Source organism: Phyllostomus hastatus, unplaced genomic scaffold (genome assembly GCF_019186645.2).
Source record: "Phyllostomus hastatus isolate PE091 unplaced genomic scaffold, TTU_PhHast_1.1 phas_contig_86, whole genome shotgun sequence".
NCBI classification, from domain to species: Eukaryota; Metazoa; Chordata; class Mammalia; order Chiroptera; family Phyllostomidae; genus Phyllostomus; species Phyllostomus hastatus.
The window spans coordinates 28,441,915-28,458,363 of NW_025333977.1; the positions used below are offsets into that span (position 1 = coordinate 28,441,915).

The following is a 16,449-nucleotide window of genomic DNA, read 5'->3' on the forward strand; positions in this document are numbered from 1 at the left end:
AGCTTCAATATAGTTCCTTACTGCTGCATAACAGAAGTTTAATATGTACTTGCCTTTAAAAAAATGAAGGTCCCATTGAGTTATTCCAGGCTATGAAATCCTAGCATCATATGCAGAGGACATCAGGATGCCTAGCTATGTGGCTAGGTAGCAGTGCAGTTCTCTAGTTGGCACTTCCAGAACTTGGCTCACATGCCCCAAGTGATTTAAACACACCTATCTCCAAGCTTGCCCACAACTATGGGTTGGTGGGCAGCTATAAAGTGGGCAAATGGCCCTCTAGTAAAAGCCACAGAAAAGTCAGACTATCCCCAAGAATAAGCTTATATACCTGCCTCCAATGGCCATTTTTGTCTGTTTTCTCACCATTATTTCTAAGTTGCTCCAAAGTATAGCCGAATTGTGCTGTCCTTCTCCTTGACTGCTATGCATTTACAAGGGTTGATTCGTGCTCCTCACCAAGGCTTAAAAGCCAAGAGTCTCAATATTAGAAAAGACTTTTAAAATGATCTAGTCCTTTTACTTCCCAAAGCTGAACTACACACTGTGGAAGCACCTAGCAACAGGAACCCATTCCTTCTTGTACCAACCAATCCCAGTTTTGGAAACCCTGGTTTTCAGAAAATTTTGAAAAGGAGCTACAACCTATTTCTTTCTAATTGCTGGCCATATTTCACCACTGAGACCATAAGTGTTTCATCATTCATACGTCTGATGACACTTCAAACATTTAAGGACAGGTGTCATGTCCATGATGGTTTGCTCTTCCCTAGTTTCAGTACCCCATGAATGGTAAGCTTGTTTTCCTATGGCACAGTTTAAAGTCTCTTCATTATCTTGGTGTCTTCCCTCTGAATACTGAGGAATTCTTCTATCCTTCTTAAAACATAATAACTTTCAACAAATGATTCTGGAACAACTAGATATTCACATGCAAAAAATAATAAATCTAGACACATTATTATCCTTCATGAAAATTAACTCACAATCTATCATTAATCTAAATGCAAAACTCAATGACATGAAACTTCTAGAAGATAGCATAGGAGAAAACCTAGGTGACCTTCTGCCTGACAAGGAATTTTTAGATAAAACACCAAAGACATGATCCATGAAAGAAATAATGGAAAAGCTGGACTTCATTAATACTAAAAACTTGAGTTCTACAAAAGACGTTTTCAAGAGAATGAGAAAATGAGCCACAGACTGGAAGAAAATATTCACAAAAGAAATATCTGATAAAGGTCTAGTATCCAAAATATACGAACAACCCTCAAAACTCAGCACTAAGAAAACAACCAACCTGATTTAAAAATGGGCCAAAGACCTTAACAGACACTTCACCAAAAAAGATACACAGACAGCAAGTAAGCAAAAGAAAAGATGCTCCATACTATACATTATCAGGGAAACGCAAATTATAATAACAGTGATATACCACTATCCACCTATTAGAATGACCAAGATCCATAACACAGACAATACCACATGTTGGCAAGGATGTGAACAACAGAAAATCTCATACACTGCTGGTGGGAATGCAAAATGGCACAGCCACTTTGGAGGACAGTTTGGAGGTTTCTTATAAAACTAAACATACACTTACATATTGTCAAACAATTGCTCTCCTTGGTATTTGCCCAAAAGTGCTGAAAATTTAAGTCTGCACAAAAACTTACACATAGCTATAAATGGAAGATTTATTCATCATTGCCAAACCTTGTATGCAACCAAGAAAGATATCTTTCACTAAGTGAATGGATAAATAAACTGTGGTACAACCAGACAATGGAATAATAAAATGCTACTCAGTGCTAAAAAGGAACAAACTGTCAAACCATGAACTGACATTACAGAACTTTCAAAGTATAGTTCTAAATTCAAGAAGCCAATCTGAAAAGGCTACAATCTGCGTGATTCCAACTATATGACATTCTGGAAAGGGCAAAATTATGGAGACAATGAAAGGATAGGTGGTTGACAGGTGATGGAGGGGTGGGGAAAGACAAGTAGGCAGAGAGGATTATTAGAAAAGTGGAAATACCCTGTATGCTATTATCATGGATATATGCCATTTGTCCAAACCTATAGAATGTGCAAGTTATGAATGAACCTTAATGTAAACTGTGGACTTGGGGTGATTATGTGTCAGTGTAGGTTCATGTTGGTAACAAGTCTACCACTCTGGAAGGGGATGTAGATAATGGAAAGGCTACACAAGTGTGGGGGTTAAATCTGTGTACCAACCTTTCAATTTTGTTGTAAGCCTAAAATTGCTCTAAAAAACAGACTCTTAAAAAAAAGTAATAGCCTAGAGATGGTTGGAAGTGCTCAGTGGTGGGTTGAACGTGACTGTAATCTCTGTCTCACACATCAGATGCTCACTTGCAATATAAGAGCATATTCATTCTGCTGGTAACTGTGGGATATTCATGGCACTCATTGCTGATTAAAATCCTGTCCCCTGCAGTTTTTGAGGAAGAGTTAAGAGGCACTTTAGGTTTGATTTACTTACACGAGGAGAAAAAATGCCTCTGTTGTAAAACATGAATTTTCCATGTTGTTTCCCCCATTCTAAATGTCCATTACACGTGGCTGCAAAGAACCTAATTTTAAATATACCATGATACTTAGTTTTTAACTCCTATGGATGTTAATAATACAAACTCTTCTAGTCTTTGACATTCCAAACTAAAATGAGTCACCATAATACCACTAAAATTATCACCATAATAGCCATATTCTAACAAAATAATGTATATCTCTGAACCTATCTTTCATTACTTAGTAAGCACTTAAAGTCCCAATTATCTAGCAGTATAACCAGAACTATTATTAACTTCATTTTGCAGCTTCATTGTCAATAGGCACATTGACAATGCCATGTACAACTTCAGAAGAGAAGCTCCTGAAAACAGCCTTTGTCCTGGTTCTAGAGGTGGTGTGCTGATAAAGGCTTTACAACCAGGGCGAACGCCTTCTGCTAGTGCCCGTCATCAAATGGGGTCTGATTCAGATGTGAACGCCTCAGCAGACGGGAGGGTTAATAAGCTCCAATGCAACACGTAGCAATTTAGAGCCAGTAGGGACGTCAGGAATAATCAGGTCTACTTCCTGTTTTACAAATAAAATTAATCCCAAGATGTTTAGTTTATATTTGTGTTCAGGCCCCACAGCCATTGATTGCAGTTAGAACACACGTCTAAGACTTCTAACTTATAATAGTAAGATTTATTCTCACGTTAGGCAGTAGCACTTTCTTAGTGCTCCAGTGAAGAGCATATGGTCTTTAAGCTGTTCCATGGAAAATATTCCATGGTCAAATAAGCACATATTATGTGCTTTTATTGGATAATTACAATGCTCATTAGCTTTGATAAGGAAATCTGTTTAACAGTATTAACACAGCATTTCCTAATTTATTTAACTCCGAAAACTTGCCCACTCCAATCCCACCGCCCATTAGCATTCACCTATCTGAAGAACCGAGAAACTTTGCCTCCTGGCATGTTTTACCTACTTTTACTAGTATTATCACTCAGAGCTGTATATTGAATATGTTACATACTCCTCCACTTGATAGACTTTCAAATATCTGAGGACAGCTCGTATACTTTTCCAGAAACCTGCAGAGGCTGATTGGAAGTAAGCTAAGAGTTCTTTTCTAAGGAATGATGGCAATGCAGATGTAAAGAAAAGAAAATTTAAGTAGAACCCCTATTGGCTTTGGAGGCACAGATAATATTTAATTTCTTGGATCTTTCTGGCACACCCAAAGGGATTCACAAAAGCTACTACAGCAAAGAAGTCTTCCGTGTCAACTGGAGGTCTTCCAGAAAGCCCACTGAAAAACCCAACCATCCTTCAAGAGAAGGGGGGAGGGGAAGGGGGAAGCCACTTCTGGCAACAGTTTCACCAGGTTAATTAATTGCGCCTGGAGGAACTACTTTGGGTGCAATACCAATGACCTTCTCCTACCCTGTAGACTCAAGCAAAACGTACCTGATTACTATTCAGGCTGGGCTGAACATTTCTAAGGACTTTTTAATGAAGAAGAATGTTTCTAAGAGGGACAAACTGGTCAACTCTAAAAACCTTTTATTAAGTATTAATGAAAAGGAAAGCTGATTCTCAGCCAAATAAAAATGTGTTTAAAATAAAGATCTCTGTCAGGGTTTTCTTCTATCTTTGTAGGCTTTTGCTCTAACCTCTGAGAAAAGAAATTTCTAAAACCATGGGTAGCTTTGCTACTTTTTCAGGAGGTACAAAGCAAGGGAAAAAAATTAAAAAACATGAGCTTTATAAATGAAGGGATGAGGTGGGTAGGGAATGCGGCTACAAAGTCCAATTGGACACTCTCCAGACCTGTGCAGGGTTTTTACAAAGCTCTCGGTGGATTAGTTTTGCAGGTAACGTAATTCAAAACACTTGAGGAGGGCATACGATAGTAAAATTCTTGAAATAACTTTGTGTCTGAAGGCAGGAGCCTTTTATTTGAGAATAACAAAAAGTACAGGTGAACTGTGAAAATAAAAGACCATTTGGAGTTCTTTTAGACTTTACCCTGCAGCAAACCAAATACAATTAAATATTTAATGAAATCTCAGGCTAAGTCCAACCAATGCAAGCAGAAAAATGCCGAGATGGGTTTTAAAATTTAATCTGTAACCCTAGGTCACTCACCCAGGGACACCACTAATGGTGTGACAAGCGAAGCAGAGGAAGGGCTAAATTCAGGGGCCACTGAAGCCTATGCACACTCAAAGCCACAGTGCTGTGGTGTCAAACACGTTTTAACCTGTCGGTCTACACTGGCTGTAGAAAGTTTCAAGTTGACTGACACAGTAGGTGAGTGGAGAGAAAGCAGTATTTTGGAATTATGCTATGAATTATTAGTATAAGGACTAACTTTTTTCATATAATGCTTTTGGAACATAACATATAAATAACAGAAAGACAAAATAAACAAGCAAAAACAAACAACCAACACTAGACCCAAAACTAACACCTCATACACCATCCAAAAACCCAACAGGAAAATAGGGAAAGGGAGAGCAGGCATTATTAATGGCCCATTATATAAAGTTCTCATGTGATTTCTCCCCCACGCTTAATGAAATCCCAGTCCTCGATGCCACTCCCTGCCAGCACTCCAGCCCACTGCAATCTACCCTTCACACCACAGCCACTGTGATCTCGCAAACCTGACCAAATCACTTCCTTGCCTAAAAGTGATTGTTGGCTTCCTGTTACCTAGGAGAAAGGTACCAGCTTACTGGTTTGGCATTCAAGTCCTTGTCAGTAACCCCTCGTCCCAGCTCTCCAGCCTGATGCCTGTGCTCTCTGACCCTCACCATTTAGCGCATGGGGCATGCATAGTGAACTTCCTGTCATATTCAACTGCCTGAGTCTTTGAATCTGTTTCTCATCTCACACTGCCCTCCCTCCAAGCCCTCCTCTGTGAAATCACTCATCGATCCAAACTCTGTTCAATTATCATCATTTCTATGGAGCTTTTCCCAGCTGTCTTGGACCAAATTAATTGCTTCCCTCCTTGTACCCCCAGGGCTCATTTATTGTAAATAATAAGTAATGACAGATTAAATCACTAAGCACTTACTATAGGCCAGGCACTGTTCTATGCATGTTTACTCATTTTACTTAATCCTTGTTTAAACCTCATAACAATCCCATGAGGCTAGTACTCTTATTGTTATTTCTCATTTTCCAAATGAGAAAGCTCAGGCACAAAGAGGCTCAGTGTCTTGACTGAGGTCATTCAGCCAGTAAGTGGCAGGCACAGGATTCTGACACAGGCAGCCTGGCTGACACGTGGCATTCACACTCAACACCGCCACCAGCTACCAACAGACTGAGCCTCCTGGGACCACGCTGGGAGGGAGTCTCTGGGGCTCAGCCAGGCCGACGGGGTTCCCTGAGACAGGGGCCAATTGAGCTTGCTTCTCACCAAAAGTTGTGGGGACCCCCCAAATTGGGAAAATTAGCAAGGCCAAGAATTGAAGGTGAAGATGAGTCAAGCAAACCGGGAGAGAGAGACTTTACAAGTCCTCTAAATCAAGGGAGAAGTGCAAAGGTCAGAGCTGAGCTCTAAAATCAAAGATCTGAGAGCCAGGGACCAGGCTGTTTCCATAAGCAGCAAAATGCCTTACTCACCTTTTGTCCCTATAGCTGAGTTCAGCAAAGTTCTTTTGTTTGAAAAGGTATAAATAAATCTAGCTGTCAGTGTGCTTTAAACATTTTATGGGAGCACCAGGCACCTGCTTGGAGGGTTGTTTCATCCCCTCCAACTCAGAACTTTGGAAGTCCAACCTTGAGGCAGCCCTCACTCAGAGGGACATTGTTCCCGCCCGGGCTCAGAGCAGACCCCAGAATAATGGAACCAGGGTTGAAGTCTTTTGCTGATAAAGCACAGACTACTGACTCGTAAATAATACCAGCTTACTTGTCACTTGGTCATATTTTGTTTTTTTATTTCGGGTCATCACACTGAAATCTGTGTGTCACTTCTGAGCTGAGGCATTAGAGAGTGGCAGCTCTGGAAGCCACGAGGTGAGAACACAGGGCCAGTCTCCAAACAGAAACAAAGCCTGGATCCAGCTGACAACGCGTCAGGGAGAGTGGCCGTGAGGAGTCCCGAGATGTGCATCAAAGTTTCTGAAAGCAAGAAACAAACTTCTGTTGGGTTAATCCATTAAGAGTTTAGCAATTTTGCCCTGGCTGGTGTGGTCCAGTGGATTGAGTGCTGGCCTGTGAACCAAAGGGTCGCCAGTTTAATTCCCAGTCAGGGCACGTGCCTGGGTTGTGGGTCAGGTCCCCTGTTGGGGGCGCACGAAAGGCAACCACACACAGATGTTTCTCTCCCTCTCTTCCTCCCTCCCTTCTCCTCTCTTTAAAAATAAACAAATAAAATCTTTAAAAAAAGATTTTAGAGATTTTGTGTTTTGTTGTCACTGAAGCCTTAACTAATACAGACTATAAATGCTATGGCCTCAACCCCAAAACTCTAACTTCTTCCAGCTTGACTTTTTCAGAGCATTTATCTAAAGTGAAGGAAAGGAACAACATGGGGAAATAGATACATCTAATGGCATCCTTTTCTTCAGTACAAGCATGGGAATAAATTGGGAAGCAGCCAGACAGGAGCCGTGGATATCCTCACAACACACAACAGACCCGGTGTCACGAGGCATCCCACAGACTGACTTGGGACAGGAGAAAGAGGATGAACTACAAATGGGCTGTGGCATTATTCTCCTCCAACAAAATCCTTCCCCTTCTTGCACTCACTCTTAATTCACACCTTGGCTTCTACTTTGACAAATTTCCTGATGTGCTGAAGACTTTTATACATTGTAATACAAGGTTACATAACTAAGAAAGATTTTTTTTTAAAGACCCACAGAATTGCCTTTGAGGAACGTGGAGGTGCCGGGGATTGAACCCAGGGCCTCGTGCATGCTAAGCATGCGCTCTACCACTGAGCTACACCCCCTCCTAGAATTGCCTTTGGAAGCAACACACTTTCTCTCACCTATGTGAGGTACTTTGGACTTACTCTTGATAGAGGAGTAGAGTGAATTTCCTTCTCTCTGCCCCTTTAAATGTATTCATCCTCACCACTGTCTTGCCAATGCATTAGCCAAAATGATAAATACACTTTTCTTTAAGCAATATTTTTAAAGATTTTATTTATTTATTTTTAGAGAGGGAAAGGAGCAAGAAAGAGAGAGAGAGAGAGAAACATCAATGTGCGGTTGCTGGGGGTCATGGCCTACAACCCAGGCATGTACCCTGACTGGGAATTGAACCTGCAACACTTTGGTTCACAGCCCACACTCAATCCACTGAGCTATGCCAGCCAGGGCTTCTTTAAGCAATATTAAACTGGAAATGTTAAATGTGCTTACCTTCTTCCCAGCAATTTCAGCATAGCAATTTACACTACTCATAAAAATTCAAACGTAGGCTGTTGGCAGCTTTTTTTATAATAGTGAAATACTGGAAACAACCTGAATGTCCATCAACAGCAGACTGGTGATATGGTATTTTTCTGCAAGTGAATTTATAGCCCTTAAAATGATTCTGTAGCTCTAGATTTATTGACAAGCAAACATCCATGTCAGGTTTATGAGAGAAAATTTAAATTATAAAAATATCTATAGTGTGATTCTATTTATATAAAACTATCTGCTGCCTTTGTGTGTGTGTGTTGTTTGTGAATAGAAAAGGCTTGAAGGATCCTCTCCAAAATATTAACAGAAATTCTCTTTTCTTAGTAGGTTTTGGGGTATTTTTCTATTCTTTCCTAAGTGTTTTTCTATACTGCTTCAATTTTTCAATTTTTGCATGGTGTATTTACTATTGTAAAAATAATAAAACTGATTTTATTTGAGGTAGAATGTTAAAACTGGATATTAGTTATCACCTTCTAACCCACCTAGAACCTCATTTCAATAACAGCACGAAGTGGCACTAACTAGGTTCAACAGTCTGTTTATCAGAGCTCGGGTCTACCTACAGTTTCCATAATAGGAATGGCATCTGATCATTATTCAGACACTGTTCCACAAAAGCAGTGACGAGGATTTAAAAGTCCACTGGAAGTTAAACTATTCTTTGATGAACGTTCATATCAGACTCACATTCAAATGTGAAGATGACTCTGACAGAGAGAAGGCACATAAATCCATTTCAATAAAAACTTCAGGTTTTTTAACTATTGTTGCAGAACTGGAATTCCCATGGTGATCAAGGTTTTCAATCATGATCTTCAGTTCATGTGGGCAGATGTTTCAGCCTCACTAAGTAACCAGCTGTCAGATAAAGGAAAAGCAAAAGAAGCTCTAAACTTTATCTGTCAACATGCCCAAAACTATCTCAGGCAAGATATTATAGGTAAGTTTCTTTTTAAATTATTTTAAGCCTCTCTCACCTGATAAAGAGAAATAAAGAAGTTCTGTCAGAAATGATTTTAATAAAAGGCAGAGTCAAAATACATTGACAACCCTCTTGTTTAAAAAACTGACATATGAGCCAGAATTTAATAACTAAGATCCAAAGAACGGGAGGATGAAAGTAAACAGGAGGTGGACAACTTCAAAATTTTAATGAATTTCTAGATTATAGAAACTTGTCAGAAAAGTGCTATCATGGGAATATGCTACCAGGAAATATTATGAATAAAGTTTGATTCTAGAGCTAGCTCATCCCTTCAATATTGTTATTAGATTCTCACTAAAAATTGGCCGAATGACTGAGTGTCACGTAATTCAGAAAGAGATTAGCTATGCTGCTATAATAAATACATTCTAAAATCTCAGTAGTTAAAATAAAAAGTCATCTATCTCCTAAGTTATGGTTCAGTGTTTTTTGGGTGACAGACAATTCTGGAAAGCTCTCATCCAGGTGGTGATGCAGAGATCCAGGCTTCTTCCCTATGGTAGCTCATAATTTGAAACATATAGCCTCTAAGATTGCCACAAAAGAACAGGGGCTGGGAAATCAAATGTAGTGCTTTGTGAACAGACCTAGAAGTGGCATGTCATTTATACCCACATTCTTTCAGCCAGAACTCAGCTACCTGGCTGCAATGAACGAAGGCTGGAAAGCATAGTCCTTCTGTGTGTCCAGGAAAGTGAAATGGAATTATGAGTATTCATATGCTGATGTTTTCTATGTTAACTGTTTAGTGGTAATCTTTATAGAACATATTATATACTGTCTTGCTTTCTTGAAGACAACGATAAATATTACACTCTTTTTCTCTGTGTGTGCCCCAAGTTGATAATTACAAGCACTACTCACTGCTCTTAACTAATATACAGGCATGGAGGGTATGTTTCCTCTTTACTTTCTCAGTGCTCCCTCAGTTAGTCATCCACACTTATACTTAATAATGCCTTGACTTGGATCCCCTCTGCCGTCAGTCACAGTCTCCTAGAAGATCGTCCTGCTTCCACTCTGACCTCACCAACAACTAATCCATTTCATACACTGCCATCAGCTGAATCTTTCCAGAACAATGCTTCAATCACCACTGAAACAACATGGCTTCGTTTTCCTAAGGTATCATACTATTCTCCCTTATCTTTCTGATTGCTACCTCTGCAATATGGTCTGGTCCAGGCTCCATAGCCTCATTACGCTGAGGAGGCTACCTAACTGTCTGATCCCCTTTAAAATTCCATTTCAGCCAACGGTGCTGTATTCCCTTCCCCATGACATTGCTCATTTCATCCTTCCTGTCTGAGACGTGCTCGACACCTTCTGTAATCACCTATGTCCTCCACCTTCTTTAACACTGTTCCAGTCTCATTTTCTGTATTAGTCAGGTAACAAGCTGCTGTGACAGAAGAACACCCAAATCTCAATGATCTAACACAACAGAAGTTTATTTCTTGCTTTCACAAAATCTAAACTTGTGTTCCTGATATCGAATGGCCCTCCTTTCAGGTGACAGTTCAGGGACTCAGGCTCCTTCCTTCTTGGTCCCACTTTTAGTTCATAGCCCAACTTTTAGGTACTGCTTTTCATTGCCTCTGGCACACTTGTTTCTTCTAATCAGTACTCCTTACTCCGCCTATAATTTACTGCTGCTAATCTGCTACACAGTGTTTTTAAAATCTTAGCAATGGGAAACTTTCTACAAATAAGATCAGCTGTGGACCCCCAAGGACATGGAAAGAGCAGAACTGTGCAACCGCCCGGCTCCAAGGAGACTCTCCGTGAAAGGAAGTCCCTTCACCCACTCTCCGCCCCTCAGCAACACTGTTTGCTTGTTGAAACACACTTCACTTGGCAACTCACCGAAGATTTTTTATCGTGGCACAAAACCTATTACTTTTGTCACTCTTACCACAAACAAACAAGGAAAGAAAAGGATGAGGAAGAGGAAATGGGAGAAGAAAAGAATTTTGAAAGCTCTGGTGAATAATAAGACTGATAGCTATCACGGAGATTTAGAAGACATTTCAACAATGCCCCCTGTTTTCCCCACAGAAATCCTTCTCAGCAGCTCACAAAGCCTCTTCTGCACTAACGCCACATGAAGACAGAGACACAGAACTGCTTCAAAGTGTCAGCATAGAGAAATACTATGACTAGCCATAAATGTTCATTCAAGCAGCTTTTAATGGAAGCACAGATATCTTTCTGAAAGGAATTTAGAGCAATTTAGTCATATATTTTAAGCAAAAATAATAATATTTAACATGTTAAAAAGTATAGAAATTAGTTCAATTATTTCTAAGAATATTAAGGTCTATGGGTTCAGTGAAAAGTTTCATGTGCCAAAATCCATATTATTGTATATGTTCATGCTTATAGGATTTGTCATTATGAATTAATTTGTTTCCCTGGGCCACTATTTAATTGTCATTTTTTATTAAACTGCCTTGAATTAAATGTTAACTGAATAGAATACAAAACAAAGTTTCTTTAACCCACACTGACCTCTAGAGACATAGAGAGATTACAAAATGTTCGAGCAAAACCAAAACCCACCTTCACAAAATCAGTGTGAATATAATAAAAGGATTCATTCAGGGCCATAAGGATAGACAATTCTTTGAGCTCCACATTATACTCCGTTCATTAAGCACACCACACTACATGTTATTAAAATTTCACTGCAAAGATAAAAAGAAAGAGACAAAGAGCAAGTCTCTAAAGATAAAAGGAACTTGAAAATAATTGAAATTGTTCAAATGTATGCCTTGGAAAAGGCATTGAACCATGTATCCAGAGGTCTGAGTTCTGGTTCTGTTTTTTCCACATAATACCTGTGTGACCCTGGGCAAACCACTTTCCTCCTGAAGGCTTTATCTTCCCCATCAATTAAATGTGAGTTTGAACCAAGTTCTATGATACTCTGTGCTATGTACAAGCTAAGAATACTAACAATTTCTTTTCTAATCTAAAAATAATCTATCTTTTTTTTAAAAAAAAACACCTTCTATTTTTAGACTGGTCAGTGTAGTACATTACTAGTAAAGATTATTATATTAATTCCCTATGGTTGCAGTAACGAAGTGCCACAAACTGGGTGACTAAAACAATAGACATTTATTTTCTCACAGATCTGGAAGCTACAAGTCCAAAATCAAGGTGTCAGGAAGGCTATGTTCCCTCTGAGACTCTAGGTAGAATCCTCCCTTGCTTCATCTTAGCTTCCGGGGGTGGCCATCATTGTTGGCATTCTTTGCCTTGTAGCTGCATCACTCTGATCTCTTCCTCTATGGTTGCATGGTGTTCCCTTCTGTATCTCCAGGTTACCTTCCCTCTCCTTATAGGGATGCCAGTCATATTGGATTAAGGGCCCACCTTACTCAAATATGACCTCATTTAACTTAACTAATTATGAGGACTTCTGGTCAAGATGGAGACATAGGTGGATGCACCGTGCCTCCTCGCACAACCAAGATAGGGACAACAACAATTTAGAAACAGAATAACAACCAGAACTGATAGAAAAATGATCTGAATGGAAGTCAGACAACCAAGAAATTGAAACAGACCCGTTCATCCAGACCAGTAGGAGGGGCTGAGTTGGGTAACCAGGTGCGGGCCGCGGCACGGAGAGCAGAGAAGGCATGGGGGCGTGTAAGACCGCAACGGGTGGACCCTGAGTGCACAAGCAGCAGCTGGCAGACCCCAGCTGAGGGGTGGCAACCACAGACCTAGTGAGGTGGTGATTGTAAAGCAAGGCAGTACGCTCAACCCAGGATCCCAGTGCTGGGAAGCAGAGCCTCGGGACACTGATTGAGGACACCTGTAGGAGTTGAGGTGCACAGAGAGACACCCAGCCTCACAGGAGAGGTCCTTGGAGGGTCCCACAGCATTCACAAGCCTACTCACATGGGAATTCACACTAGAGGGGCCCAGTTTGCTCCAGGGAAGCAGGGGAAGGGACTGAGGTTCCACAGAGAGTGGAGCAAGCACCATTTTTTTCCTCTTGGACCTGCCCCCACATACAACATCACAACCCAGTGACTGGGGTGCCCAGCCCTGGTGAACACCTAAGGCTCCACCCCTCATACATAACAGGCATGACCAGACCAAAAGATGGCTCAAACAGAAGACCAAATGAAGGCCCAAGAACCCATCCTTTTAAGCAACTGAGAGATAGCCAACTATCAGATGCACAGTTTAAAACACTGGTGATCAGGATGCTCACAGAATTGGTTGATTTTAGTTGCAAATTAGATGAAAAAATGAAGGCTACAATAAGTGAAATGAAGAAAAATACACAGGGAACCAACAGTGATGGAAAGAAAGCTGGGTCTCACATCAATGAAGTGGACCAGAAGGAAGAAAGAAATGACCACACAGAAAAGAATGAAGAAATAAGAATTCAAAAAAATGAGGAGAGGCTTAGAAACCTCCAGGACATCTTTAAATGTTCCATTATCCAAATTATAGGGGTACCAGAAGGAGAAGAGGAAGAGCAAGAAGTGGAAAAGTTATTTGAACAAATAATAAAGAACTTCCCCATTCTGGCAAAGGAAATGGACTTCCAGGAAGTCCAGGAAGCTCAGAGAGTCCCAAACAAGTTGGACCCAAGAAGAAACACACCAAGGCATATCATAATTACTTTAGCCAAGGTAAAAATGAAGGAGAGAATCCTAGAAGCAGCAAGAGAAAAGGAGACAGTAACCTACAAAGGAGTTCCCATTAGACTGTCAGCTGATTTCTCAAAATAGACCTTACAGGCAAGAAGGGGCTGGAAAGAAATATTCCAAGTCATGAAAGACAAGGACCTACATCCCAGATTGCTTTATCCAGCAAAGCTTTCATTTAGAATGGAAAGGCAGATAAAGCATTTCTCAGATAAGGTCAAGTTAAAGTTCATCAAGTTCATCACCACCAAGCCCTTATTTTATGAAATGCTAAAGGGATTTATCTAAGAAAAAGAAGATTAAAAAATCTGAACAGTAAAAAGACAGCAAACTCACAGTTAGTAACAACCACACCTAAAACAAAACCAAAAGAAACTAAGCAAACAACTAGAACAGGAACAGAACCACAAAAATGGAGATCAGATGGAGGGTTAGCAACAGGCGAGTGGGAGGAGGAGAGAGGGGGTAAAGGTACAGAGAATAAGTAGCATAGATGGTAGGTAGAAAATAGACAGGGGGAAGGCAAGAATAGTATGGGAAATGTAGAACCTAAATAACTTGTGACACATGGACATGAACTAAAGGGGGGGAATGTGGGTGGGAGAGGGTATGCAGGGTGGAGGGGAGTGAAGGGGGGAAATGGGACAACTGTAATAGCATAATCAATAAAATATATTTTAAAAACTTAACTAATTACATCTGCAATGATTCTATTTCCAAATAAGTCCATATTCTGAGGTATTAGGATTTTTACTTCAACATATCTTTTGAGGGCACATAATTCTTAATAGTGATGATGAGAAAATACACAAGGTCTGTCCAGAAGGTATCCAGCCATGTAATATGAACAATGGAGACATTTATTGAAGAAGATACAAGAAATATTATACATAGGAATATGACGCCTCAGTCCCCCTCAAAGTGGGCACCTTGGGACCTCACACAGGTCTCCCAATCACCATCAGTGCTCCTCATATTTTCCTGAATCACATTGGCAGTCTGAAATCCTTTCCCTTTCAAAGGTGATTTTAGTTTTGGGAAAAGCCAGAACTCACAGAGCATAGGCTATAAGGGCGTTGAATCACCTGGGGATTTGTTGTTTCACCAAAAAACTCTAAACAAGATGTGATGCATGAGTGGACGTGTTGTCATGATGAGGCTGCCAATCACCAGTGGCCCATATCTGTGGCCTTCTGAATCATCCAAATAGTTTCTGTGGAGAAATGTTAAAACTTAATACAAAATTTGATGCAGATTTGTTGCTCTACTCACTCAGTCATTTTGAAGGCAACCACCACACAGTACACATGCTTACTCAATGGCGTCTACCACCCTCACTGAATAGTACAGTGACGTTGTCATTGTTCACATATGTGCATTCCAGTCCACCCTCCTTGGCTGCCAAGTTACATTGATGTCATGCAAACCATTCTTGTTATATTAACAATGGCTGGACTTTTTCCAGACAGACCTCATAGTCAGAGAAACTTGGCAGTTTTAAAAGAAAAGCAATGTCATTTGCAACATAAGTCACTTATAGAGCATGTATAATGAATCCTTTCCTCTTGAAGGTTGATGTCTCTGCTGGAGAATCCCATGGTGAGGAAATAGTTATTCAGTACAGAAATGGCATGACCTAAGGCTGGCAAAGTGACTCAGACGAGATTCTGGCACCATGTCAGTGTAGGTTGGGGTGGTGAGAGATAGTGGTGCTTCTGTGTAGTGTAGACTCATTCAGACCCAATGCCTCTGAGGGTTTGTCCTGCAAAGGTTAACACGACGAAGAACCACTGGAACTCATTCTGGCCATTCTGTCAGAAAAATTGTTTTAAATGGCTTGTATTTTCCTCTGAAACTTTGATTAATGAGCAAGAAATATAGAAGATAAGCCTGGAAAATCTTGTTACACCATATAGCAAGGTAGCTATCAGAGCCTATACTAAGACCATGTTAAGAGGACTTAGGCATCAACATGTTTGTGCTGCCCAAATATGAGTCAATTTGTGCATCAATTAGAATAATAATAGATTAAAACATAGCAATTGCATTTAAAACCCAAGAGCTCCCAATAATATTTAAGGGGGCAGGGGAATCTTATTTGTCCTCTTGGTAGAAAATAGGAAACAAACACACTACTTCAACAACTTATAAGTAAAGGGAAAGAATCTAGTATTGATTCTGGCTTTATTACTCAAACTGTACCACTATTTTAACAAAAGAGTGAATAAGGGGATGTATTCCAGACACTTGTGGGGAGCCATTTCATGTGGTGTGGAAATGTAGTTCAGTCTCCATGAAGAAAACCAGTAGGGAGCGAGTTGGCACACAGGACCACGCCCATGGAGAGGTTTTCCTGTGAGGAATCAGGCCTGCATTGTACCTAGGCTGCAGTGAGACTTGCTTTTGCTGAAACTCCCTCACCCTGAATTGAGGCAGCAAATGCTTACTGTAACTTCCTAAAGTCTATACTAAACCTCCCAAGTATGGAGTGTGACTGGTTCAACCACTTTTCCCCTTGGTCTGCAACATCCTTCTCTTTGAAGTAATTAGCAACATTCTTTCCTTTATTATCTATAAAAGGTAATCACCTGCAGTGAACCTGTGCATGGTAAATGAGGACTACCCTCCATGTAATGTACCCAGAAAAGCAATAAAAGCCTATCCAGGTAAGGACTGGGTTCTCTGGCCCTCTTGCCCTCTCTCTCAGAGAGTGGCCATGCCATCCCTTTTTTTCCACAGGACTTCTGTTGTCCATGTGCATTTGTTCACAAGCAGCCACCACAACACATGGATCCTGCCAGCCAGGGTCCAC

At 40.4% G+C, this 16,449-nt stretch overlaps 1 protein-coding gene and 1 non-coding gene across 2 annotated transcripts in view; both read right to left on the reverse strand.

Moving 5' to 3' along the window:
* Window positions 1–6,501: 6,501 nt before the first annotated feature.
* Window positions 6,502–16,449, reverse strand: part of ZMAT3 (zinc finger matrin-type 3) — a 76,631-nt gene continuing 66,683 nt past the window's right edge. The window contains exon 6 of the mRNA XM_045851063.1: window positions 6,502–6,675. Coding sequence (XP_045707019.1) covers window positions 6,503–6,675 — 173 coding nt within the window. The 3' untranslated portion in view covers window position 6,502. The remainder of the gene's footprint in view (window positions 6,676–16,449) is intronic.
* Window positions 7,442–7,513, reverse strand: TRNAA-AGC. Its single transcript has one exon. It is a non-coding gene; the product is annotated as a tRNA-Ala (tRNA).